The sequence below is a fragment of the Schistocerca serialis genome, chromosome 3, assembly GCF_023864345.2.
Source record: "Schistocerca serialis cubense isolate TAMUIC-IGC-003099 chromosome 3, iqSchSeri2.2, whole genome shotgun sequence".
Classification (NCBI taxonomy): Eukaryota; Metazoa; Arthropoda; class Insecta; order Orthoptera; family Acrididae; genus Schistocerca; species Schistocerca serialis.
The window spans coordinates 47877569-47889847 of record NC_064640.1 but is presented as its reverse complement, the minus strand read 5'-3'; the positions used below and the strand labels follow the sequence as shown (position 1 = coordinate 47889847).

The window sequence follows — 12279 nt, the reverse complement described above, 5'->3', positions numbered from 1 at the left end:
GTTGTGAGACTTTTTGCTAGGGCACTGGCTAGCTTCAGCTCATGATGGAGAGCAGTTTTTTTCATATGAAGTTGTTCTGTGGCTTTTGCATTGTATTTCAATTTTTGTCTTGTATTGTGCTGCTGTAGGTCACAGTTTAAGCATGCTGCTGTAGATCGCAGTTTAAGCTTGGATTTATTGTTTTCACAAGAAATATTACTTTTAATATATATAGCATATAGCCCATAATGGTAAGCACACCTAATTGTGGAAACAGGTACCAACATGATTCTGTATGTTTGACATCACAGTAATTCTGATAGCTTTTCTGTAGTGTTAATAATGTGCTTAGGTTGGTTTGTATTGTTGCACCCCGTATTTCTACTACATAGCTTAAATTTGATGAGGTAATGAATTATCAACAGTTTTTAGTACAGACACATCCTTACAAAATTTGCTAATCATGTTTATTGCAAATACATTTTGGACAGCTTATGGGCTAAGGAATCTATATGCATGTACAATTTTAGGATGTCCTAGTTTGCGATTCCCAAGAATTTTGTCCATTTTTGCTTTCTTACAATATCATTTCAGATGGATAATTTCATATGAAATTCTATTTGTTCCCTGGTGTTAAATTCAATTATTGCAGTGTTTAAAACACTTAACATTTAAATGGCTATCATTGACATACTTGGCTATTTTATCATTTAAACTGTCGCACAGCACCTCCAGACAGTTGTAGGCTTTGTGTTTGCACACAATTGATGTATTGTCTGCATATAATATTTTTTTTTTACAGGTAGGAGAACAGTACTGTATATCATTAACATAAATCAAGAAAATAAGGGGTCCTATTGCTCATATACAATTTTATTAACTCACTGCCAGTTCCTCTAATACCCAGGATCCACAGCTTGTCAAGTAATATAGTGGTGTTGACACAATCAAAAGTTTTTCTAGATCAAGGAACACTCCAGTAACATACTCCTTGTTTCTATGACAGTTATTAATTGTCTTTTAGTTGTGCTGTAGCTACTGAAGTAGACTTGTTCTTCATAAAACCATTCTGGTTCTGAAATATTATATTGTCTTGACATTGTAATGACAAATAAACCAGTGATCTTATGATCAACTATTATGAGAGTATCATCAAATGCCAATATCAGATCACAGATGTTTTAATGAGGACTCAGGAATGACATTCTCAGTCTGCAGGTATGATTAAGATGGGTTGGTATTTTTCAGGTTTAGATTTTATCTTGTAAATCATGGTTACTTATGCTGTCTTTAAATAGTCTGGGAAACTACCAGATGTAGTTTTATCATTTATTGCTGTTTCCATGGCTTCAGATATGTTGTCTATGCAAATTTTTAATGTGTTGATAGACAATCATCATAGCCTGCTAATTTTTTAATTTTTGTGACCTTACTAAGCATTTTATTTCCTTGCTGTTAGTTGGGCCCAAGTATATGCTGGGTTTGACTGGAATGCCCTTATGTCTGTACTGAAGATTGTTGAGACGGTCTTGATGGATTTTCCAACAGAAAAAGTACTCATTAAAAACATCTGTGATCTGATATTGGCATTTGATGATACTCTCATAATAGTTGATCGTAAGATAACTGTTTTATTTGTCATTACAATGTCGAAAGCTATTTATAGCTTCCCAAATACGCAACCCTGTCTTAACAAAGTTACTTAATATTGTGGCTATGTATTTTCTTTGAGTTTCTATCAACAGATCTATGTCATAATCATGATACTTCTTAAATTCTACATTTAGTCTACTATTATTGCTATTCTTTAGCATTGCAGATTGGAAAAGCCTCAAGATTCTCTCTTGCTGTTTTCACTTCATGGTTTATCCAGTTATCATTTTTTTACAGTCATGTACTAGCAAGGCCATTCCTTGGCATGAATGAGACATTGACAAAATACCTACATCAGTAATATGGCAGGATAAATGTCATTTCAGAATCATGGGCAAAATAATGTATAACTTGATTGGGACTGATTGTGTGCCCAAAAATCAGCACTGAGAGATGTATGAATCTCCAATTCATCAAAAATAAACACTTGAAGGTTTATCCATAAGATCATATGGTACTTTGTTCTGACTTGGGCTGGTGCCATTGGTAATACTGGTCTTTAGTACATGGGAGTGCTTGTCTCCAAAGAAAAACAGATGAGGATCTGATTCAAGTGGAATGGCAGATGTGGTCTGTGAATGTAAATGGTATAGAGGATGTCTAAGATTTGTTTAGAAGACTTCTTGGAGCTTGACTAGCTCCTTTGTCAAAAATTCAAAAATTTATCACATTATGTAGTAACAGACTGTCCCATTGCATCTAAAGTATATTCATAGAGCTCTGCTATACATTTGCAAGGCAGTGTTGGGTGAGTGTTCTCAATGACTTCATACTTTGCAGGGCACTCAAATGTTTAATAGCAAGTAGCAATTGTAATCCCTAGATCTTTTTATCCAGTATGTATTGGACACTATGTCATGTTCTTCCCAGCCCCCCCTCCCCCCCACCTCTAGTAATTCATTATTCTTATATTATTCTCCCAGTTTTACATGATTTGTCTACATCTACATCTATGTGATTACTCTGCAATTCACATTTAAGTGCTTGGCAGAGGGTTCATCGAACCACAATCATACTATCTCTCTACCATTCCACTCCCGAACAGAGTGCAGGAAAAACGAACACCTAAACCTTTCTGTTCGAGCTATGATTTCTCTTATTTTATTTTGATGATCATTCCTACCTATGTAGGTTGGGTTCAAAAAAATATTTTTGCACTCGGAAGAAAAAGCTGGTGACTGAAATTTCGTAAATAGATCTTGCCGCTACGAAAAACGTCTTTGCTTTAATGACTTCCATCCCAACTCGCGTATCATATCTGCCACACTCTCTCCCCTATTACGTGATAATACAAAATGAGCTGCCCTTTTTTGCACCCTTTCGATGTCCTCCGTCAATCCCACCTGGTAAAGATCCCACACCATGCAGCAATATTCTAACAGAGGATGAATGAGTGTAGTGTAAGCTGTCTCTTTAGTGGACTTGTTGCATTTTCTAAGTGTCCTGCCAATGAAATGCAACCTTTGGCTCACCTTCCACACAATATTATCTACGTGGTCTTTCCAACTGAAGTTGTTCGTAATTTTGACACCCAGGTACTTAGTTGAATTGACAGCCTTGAGAATTGCACTATTTATCAAGTAATCGAATCCCAACGGATTTCTTTTGGAACTCATGTGGATCACCTCACACTTTTCGTTATTTAGCATTAACTGCCACCTGCCACATCATACAGCAATCTTTTCTAAATAGCTTTCCAACTGATACTGGTCTTCGCATGACCTTACTAGACGGTAAATTACAGCATCATCTGCGAGCAACCTAAGAGAACTGCTCAGATTGTCACCCAGGTCATTTATATAGATCAGGAACAGCAGAGGTCCCAGGACGCTTCCCCGTGGGACACCTGACATCATTTCAGTTTTACTCGATGATTTGCCATCTGTTACTACGAACTGCGACCTTCCTGACAGGAAATCATGAACCTAGTCGCACAACTGAGATGATACCCCATATGCCCGCAGCTTGATTAAAAGTCACTTGTGAGGAATGGTGTCAAAAGCTTTCCAGAAATCTAGAAATATGGAATCAACTTGAGATCCCCTGTCGATAGTGGCCATTACTTCATGCGAATAAAGAGCTAGCTGCATTGCACAAGAACGATGTTTTCTGAAACCATGCTGATTACGTATCAATAGATCATTCCCTTCGAGGTGATTCATAATGTTTGAATCCAGTATATGCTCCAAAACCCTACTGCAAACCGATGTCAATGATATAGGTCTGTAGTTCAATGGATTACTCCTACTACCCTTCTTAAACACTGGTGCGACCTGCGCAATTTTCCAATCTGTAGGTACAGATCTATCGGTGAGCGAGTGGTTGTATATGATTCATAAGTAGGGAGCTATCGTGATTCTTCAACTGCATATGTAAGCAAATACACATATTACCAGTGAAGTACATTATACAAATACATCTATATCACCTTCCACTAGCAGTCTCTTCATTTAACATGAAGTACCTGAACTGTCATTTCTGTTTTGACATAGACTTTAGTGTTCACTTCTCTGTATGCATTCTCTGGAATGACTGAAATGGTATGACTTATTTGAACATTGAACTTTCACCTGATAATTTCTTAATTTTGTTAGTTAGCAATTTGATATGATGTGCTAATCACAGCTGGTAGATAAATACATTAAAAGAAGTTTCAGATAAAGCAATAATTTGATATTGGTTGCTGCAGTTGGCTATATTTTATTTTTTAATTTTTAAATGTATTTTATTTTTAATTTTAATTTTTAAAATGATGAGCAAGGAGTAAGTGATATAACACTAGTGGTTAAGAATATTTTTGTTATATAATTACAGTGAAATAGATGTTCATGTAGCTGAAACAGAATAAAAACCATAATTCTGAAGCAATCAGTGGCCTAGTTCCAAGATATAACATTCAAAAACAGGTACTTGCTCTCTGAAATTAGTATGTTAAAAATTACAGAAGATAGACTGATTTCAGCAGTATAGGCTGTACAGCAGTTGAAAATATCTTCTTTGTGATTTAGAAATATGCTGACTACCACAGAATGTGATGTTATTTTTGTCATAGGCCTCTCTAGGGCTCAAGATTTTTGGAAATGAACTCAAATATGGGAGCATTGAAGGTCAGGATGAAGTCAGTGAGCTCCTGCAGTCACTGAACCCATTCAGAAAGCTGCAGCAGATCCTTTCAGGAAAGGTAATGACCACTGGCCTACTTTAAAATCTGAATAACAAAATATGTACATGATCATACATTGGAAGAATTTTAGCAAATGTTTTAAATCTGGAATAAATGCCTGTTGAAGTAACTTCAAAGAAGAATTAAAGTAGTTAGCTATGCACTTTGCTAACTGCATGCTCCATAGAACACACTGTTGATTAGCAACAGTTGTGCAGAGTTTTCGAAGAAATTTAATAAGGCTACTCTCTTTTCTCAATGAATACATGGGTATTCATTTCTTTTTGTGATATTTATTTACAGATGTATCTTGTAAATTGTCCACACTGTGATGAGCACGCACACACACACATACACACACACACACATACACACACACACACACACACACACACACTCACTCACTCACTCACTCCCTTCTCTCCCTCTGTCTCTCTCTCTCTCTCCCTCTCTCTCTCTCTCTCTCTCTCTCCCTCTCTCTCTCTCTCTCTCTCCCACTCTCTCTCTCATTCAAAAATTCTTCTATAAGGTTTCAATAAAAAATGTTTTCTGTTATGTCTAAATTCTTTTATTTGCTTACCAACAAATTGTTCTGTAGGTACATAATTTTTTGTACCATGGCCAGTTTAAGTCATGACTAATGAAGATAATTTTTTTTATAGTGGCATATTTATGAATGCCAGTGTTGTCAAATTGTGATGGATTCACAGTGACAGACTTAGAAATCTTATTAGAATGTGCTGTTGCTTATGTAGGAGGTTTAAGGAAGTATACCACATATATCCATATTTTACATCTTTGCCTACGGCGTACTTTGTGTCTAAGTGTACAAGCGTTCCAGTATGTTGTTATTTCAGATGAAATGAAAATTTGAAATATGGAAAACAAGCCAATGTTTTGATGCTTCCACCACACTAATCAGCAATCACACCCAGAGCAGAAGTTGTTGATCCGGAGCATTTCAGAAAACACAGATAATTTACAATTATGGCTGTGACCAAGAAACATACTCAGAAATATTTCTTTCCTCTGTGTTCTGGTATTTTGAATGAGTTGTATCCTGTCTTATATAGAAAAATAACATGAACTCTGTATTTAATGAGAGATGTTAAAAATAGTAACATTGAAATCATACAAAAAAACACGAGGGTAATCCCAAAAGTGAGGTTTCCTATATATATATAACTCTGTTAGCGTCGCAGTTGATCACACTGTTATGAAGAGTGCTTCACGCGCTGTGTGTAAACATGCACATGCTATGCTGAGGCTCTCAGTCTTCGCTTGGCAGCCGTTGAGAACGGAGCTCCCGTTGGATGTTACCGCTAAGTGCGAATTGCGCACAGTTATTCAGTTTTTGGATGCAAAGGGCACTGCACTGATTGAAATCCATCACCAATTGACAGAAGTGTTTGGTGAGTTGTGCATGAATGTCAAAAATGTTCGTATGTGGTGTAGAGAGTTTGCAGCTGGTCGGACTGAAATTCACGACCAACAAAGAAGCGGGAGACCGACAATTTCTGAGGAGACAGTGTTGAAAGTTGAACGAAGCACGTGTGAAGATTGGCATATCACCCTGAATGATCTCTGCACATTGGTTCCTGAAGTTTCCAGAAGCACCAATCACAGAATTTTAACGGAAACATTGAACTACTGGAAGATGTGTGCAAGATGGGTGCCACGCATGCTGACTGAAGACCTCATGCAGAAATGATTTGATGCTTCCTGTGCATTTCTTCACAGTCTTGCAGCTGAACAGGACAACTTTCTGTACTCAGTTGTCATGGGTTGACGAAACCTGGGCATACCACTTTACACCTGAGACCAAGCAACAATCGCGCCAGTTCATAACTTTCTGAAAAGCATGGTGGTGAGCTGGTATGACATGGGAATGCAAAAACTGCCACAGCATCTACAAAAATGCATCGACAGAAATGGTGATTTTGTCAAAAAATAGCTAAATGTTCAAGCTGTAAACTGATGTAAACCATTGTAGAAATAAACAGGTCTATGTACTTATATAAAAATAGGAGTCTTACTTTTGGGATTACCCTTGTATTTACTGGCTTTTCTTTGAAATAATAAGAGTACAACTTGACAAATTTTTAATATCAGACATTAGTAACATAATGAAAAGATTAATTATTTTATTTTACATTTAATTTTTATCCATCCATAGACAGTAAATATTGTATGAATGTTGTCCAAATGTGTATATAAATGTTATGTGAAATCATTACAAGGAAGTGGTAAACACAAACACATACATAAAATAATACACAAAAGATGATACAAAGTGATATAATTTATAAAGTAATACAAATTTGTATACCCACATACTTTTCTTATTGTAAGTTCATAGCATGTTCCTCATAGGCTTTTACTTATGACTGTCCTTACCAACAAAGCCTTTTATATATAACAGTGATTCAGTGCAGTAAAGGTTTTACATCAGACAACAGCTGTCTTTTAGATATGAACTTGTAATGAAAATGTTAAGGGACATTTTTGTTTAAGCGTAATATAAACACTATCAGAAAAATGTTGCTTTCCAGTTAATAGAAAAATTGAAAAAAAGGTCAAATGTTTTGTGAAATGATTAATCTAAAAGTAAGAACTGAAAGAAATTAGAGAAACATTTGACGCATCTCCAAATGATGCTTTAAACGACAGCAAATAAGACTGCACAGTCTACATAATTCACCAAATATCCTCAAGAGCTATTTAAAATTCTAAGATTTTAGTTTAAACTTTCAACTTTAAATTTACTATCACCATCTAATTTGCTTTGTACAAATTCAAGCATCGTTCAGAGGTCCTACAAAGGTTTCTCTAATCTGTTTCATTTATTACTTTTAGACAAGGTATTGGACAAAAATTTAACTTTTTTCCATTTTTTTATTTAAAATTTTTTATTAACAGTTAAATATCACTCCAGTCTTACTTTTTATGTGCAAAACCTACTTGAAGAGATTATGTTTTTGACAATTTGTTTACATAGCTAGTGGAAACTTCTCATGAAAAATTTCAGTTTTTCCTGAAATCACTAATTAAGTTTTCCTTGATTACCCTGATTATCTTCAAGCACGTAAACCAGTCTGTTGCAAAAGTGGACCTCACAGTGGTCAATTTGATACCACATTTGTCCATTTCTTAATTTTTCTTTGGCTGTAAAAATTTGAACAATAATTTCTTGTTCATGCTTTGTTCAAATATTTGAGCAAAAATGTTGTTTGAGTAGAAACTTTTTAAAGTCTGCTTTAAATTTATTTTCATTCACAACTTTCTAATGAGGACTATTGCTCTGTTCTAAAGTTTAACACTGACGCGGTTCAATGCGTATGTGCATCAGCTTTCTTTGTACTGTTGTACTGTTTGTGGAATGCTATGATGTTTTGGGTATTATTTTGTGAAGAGAGGTTTGCAGTTGTCTGTGGAGGATCGTGTGGTATTATTTGGATTGAAGTAATTCTCTTCTGTAACGACAAAATTTAGTTTAGTAGTCAGGTAGCAAAACACATAAATATTATTCCATATGTTGCAAGGGACTCAAAATAGGCAAAGTATGCCTCCTGGCACCTTCTGAGATACAAAAGTTTGTGATAATTCTTCAAGTAAAGCAGGCTGAATTAAGTTTCTCTGTACGTTTTATTGCATGACCATTAAAATTTAAGTTTCTATCAACGTGAATCACCCATCAAGGTAGTAAAGATTACTCTGTGTATGGCTTTGTCACCCAATATTATATCTAGATTTACATTTTTACTTATTTTCCCAAATCTAAAGTTAATGTCAAGCTCTTTGCATTGAACCAAGAGTAGACATACTTGAGGATTTGATCAGTAGTTTTATGCAGCAATTGGTTTGGTGCACTTCTAATCAAAGTAGCAAAATGTGTGAATGACATGATATTGGCATGAGGAGTGTGTGTCATTTATATGAATAAGAAATAATAGGGGATATACAATGCTGCCTTGTGGTACCCGTATTTCCCCATCCTGCTGAATCTGATATTAAACTGATTTTGTCATTAGAGTAAGCTGACATCAGTCCCACAATCTGTGTTCAGTTTTGTAGGTATTGTATGAACCACTAATAGCCTGTCCCTTGAATAACTAGCACTTCCAATTCTTCTAATGGAATGTCATGACTGACAGTATCAAATGTTTTGGAGATATCTATATTGCTATGGTTTCTATCTGATTATTTGTTAAGTTTGTGTGTGTTTGTACCTGGCTGAAAGCCGCACTGATTTTTTTTCAGCAACTTATGACCATTTAGATATATTTTGGTTTTGTGTGTCATATATTTTTCTTATTTTTGAGAATGCCAGAAGGACTGATACTGACTGACAGCTTTTTAACATGTAATTGTTGCCATCTTAAAATAATGGCTCCACTTATGAAATTTTCAATCTTTCAAAACATTCTCCTTAATGAAATGACAAGGTGACAATGCATGCCATGGGCACTGCAATCTTAGGAGCTGTCTTAATAGAGATAGACACCAGCACCTCATCAACTCCTGCCGGTATTTTAGATTTCCAGCTCTCTTCACTTTTAACACTTCATGTTAATTTGTTGGATCTATACTCATTCTGCATGCTGCAAACAAATTTTGAATATTCTGGTTTTCCTTTATTTGTGAATTTTGAGCTTAATTATACTGGCCAATTGTCTTTTCTAATATCAACATTTTCTTCATTTTTGAGAATGATGTCCTGGTCTTCATTTCTCTTCTCTGTTTCAGTCTTCACAATTCACCATATAGTTTTCTACCTGTTATCAGACTGCCCTATTAAGCTGTCATTGGTCAGAAATTTTTCAGGAGCAATTAAATTTTGATCTACCTTCTTGTAATTCTTTATATATTCTATAAGCTGTGGATTTGTTGATGTTTTCATTTTCAAAATAAGTTCGTTTTAGAGTCCTGACAGAATGTATAATGCCAAATGTGATCCAAGAACTTGGCTTTGTGCTGCCATGGTATCTAATTCTTGACAGCTTCTTTGGTAAGCAAATCTCAAACTATTTCATGAAGATTGAAGAAAAGGAGTTATGTCCATCATTGATATTTGTTTGGGACAACACTTATGCTGAGGACTCATTATTTGAGATATTTACAAAGATTACACAGTCTACTGTAAAAAAAATTCATTTATATTTATTAAGTGAGCTTTTTTTCTTTCAATGGCATTAAAGTAATTTTGATGACCCAAGTACTGTGATCTAATTACCCTCAGGGAATTCCAGCTGGGAATGCTCACTCAAAGAAGCAGAATGCCATTACATACTATTAAAACACTCATTATTACCAAACACGGATATACAAAAAACGCTTCTGCATGAGACAATTGATCATAATGAACTGAATGAGTCATAGATATGTACCCTATGAGAGGCTAAATTTGCTACAGAAACAGTCTTGTTTCCTAATATTTTACATAATCAATGGTGAAGTCCCCACAGAACCTCTCACACCTCCCTACTCCCCCCTCTTCCCTTTCCCCTCGACCCTCTGCCGAAAGAGCAGCGCACTGGCAGAAAGAAGTCACTGAAGGCTGCAGTTGCTGACATTATCTTCATGCAGTTCTGTATGTCCAGCCATGCCACAGGTGGCTGCAGTGCAGGACATGGTTGGACCACTTCTTGGTGAGAAGGGAAGACTTTGTGCTGGTGTCCCTCTCCCCTTATTAGTACAGGTGATAATAATGAAGGTTGGAGGGATGAAGGGGGGGGGGGGGGGGGGTACCACAGCAGGATTGCTGGTTGGTGTTGAAATTATCAAGTTGCGTTGATGGAGCACATGGCTGTGGGGGTGATAGTAGAGAAGATGCAGTGCTACCCATCATTCTTACATGCTTGCTGCTGGTAGTCATTTCCTAGTGGCCATGGTTGTTACAAAACTGTTAGCTGATAGCTGTGATCTTATCACTGCAGGTTAAATGCCATCAAGTAGTTTGAAATAGCATGTGAACTGCCTAGAAATAAAAACATTCTCAACCAGTCATTCCTCATGCTGTCCTTTAACCACAATGAATTCATCTACCAGTTTCATATTTACGTCATTTGGTTGACATGGTTGCTCATCAAGACTCACCTTGAATGCATTTTTAGTATTCTTACTGTTTGATGTTCTGTCATGCTCTAGAGTAAGGTGAGTGCTGTCATCAGTTGAAGCAGTCACTGCATCAGCTATCTGCTCGTGTAATGTAAAACCCAGGTGAGTTTGAGACAATGCACTGAAATGGTGACTGGCTTCGTATGAAGTAAATTATGAAAAGTATTGTCTTCCCTATGCAGTATCTGAAGTGGGTCAGAATATGGTGGCTGCAGTGCTTGTCTGATCATCCTGTAACATGACATACCCACAGTCTGCGAAAGCCTCGTGCACAAAAATTCTTGTTAAGCCATGGGTCGGCAGTATTCTTAGTTATGGAGTGTGTTGTTTCACTGTCTGTATTAGAGCTGGTAGCTCCTTAGTCATTGGTGGTTGCGCTAGGAAGATGAAATCTGCTGGTAGACTGAGCAGTTCCATGAATAAATCTGTGCTAGTAGAGAGGCATGGAGGTCTTCTTTGAACACGAAATGCAAACCTAAATGAACCAATGGTAAGGACTGTCTGCTGACCTCCGTGACACATAAGGGCCTCTTTGTGTGTTCAATACAAGCAGTCCACCAAACAATTGCTCTGTGGGTGGTAGCCTGTAGTGTGGTACCACTGTGCACTGTAAAGGATAAATACACTATGTAATCAAAAGTATCCGGACACCTGGCTGAAAATAACTTACAAGTTCGTAGTGCCATCAGTAATTCTGGAATTCAATATGGTGTTGGCCCACCCTTAGCCTTGATGACAGTTTCGACTCTTGCAGACATGCATTCAATCAGGTGCTGGGAGATTTCTTGGGGAATGGCAGCCCATTCTTCACGGACTGCTGCACTGAGGTGAGGTATCGATGTCAGTCAGTGAGGCCTGGCAGTAAGACAGTGATCCAAAACATGCCAAAGGTGTTCTATAGGATTCAGGTCAGGACTCTGTGCAGGTCAGTCCATTACAGGGATGTTAAAGTCGTGTAAGCACTCCACCACAGGCCTTGCATTATGAACAGGTGCTCGATCGCGTTGCAAGTTCAACCGCCATCCCCAAATTGCTCTTCAACAGTAGGAAGCAAGAAGGTGCTTAAAACATCATTGTAGGCCTATGCTGCGATAGTGCCATGCAAAACAACAAGGGGTGCAAGCCCCCTCCATGAAAAACCCTACCACACCATAACACCACCGCCTCCGAATTTTACTGTTGGCACTACACACGCTGGCAGATGACGTTCACTGGGCATTTCCCATATGCACATCCTGCCATTGGATCATCACATTGTGTACCATGATTCATCACTCCACATAATGTTTTTCCACTGCTCAGTCATCCAATGCTTACGCTCCTTCCACCAAGCGAGGTGTCATTTGCCATTTACCAGCGTGATGTGT

The 12279-nt window shown here is 37.1% G+C and overlaps 2 protein-coding genes across 2 annotated transcripts in view; both read left to right on the top strand.

Annotated features, from left to right (window-relative positions):
- LOC126469699 (apolipophorins) overlaps positions 1-12279 on the top strand; it is a 738135-nt gene that overhangs the window by 149278 nt on the left and 576578 nt on the right. Inside the window, exon 15 of the mRNA XM_050096873.1 lies at positions 4685-4813. Within this exon, the coding sequence (XP_049952830.1) occupies positions 4685-4813 (129 nt within the window). The remainder of the gene's footprint in view (positions 1-4684; positions 4814-12279) is intronic.
- Positions 5971-12279, top strand: part of LOC126469700 (protein GVQW3-like) — a 90662-nt gene continuing 84353 nt past the window's right edge. Inside the window, exon 1 of the mRNA XM_050096874.1 lies at positions 5971-6798. Coding sequence (XP_049952831.1) covers positions 6012-6506 — 495 coding nt within the window. The 5' untranslated portion in view covers positions 5971-6011 and the 3' untranslated portion in view covers positions 6507-6798. The remainder of the gene's footprint in view (positions 6799-12279) is intronic.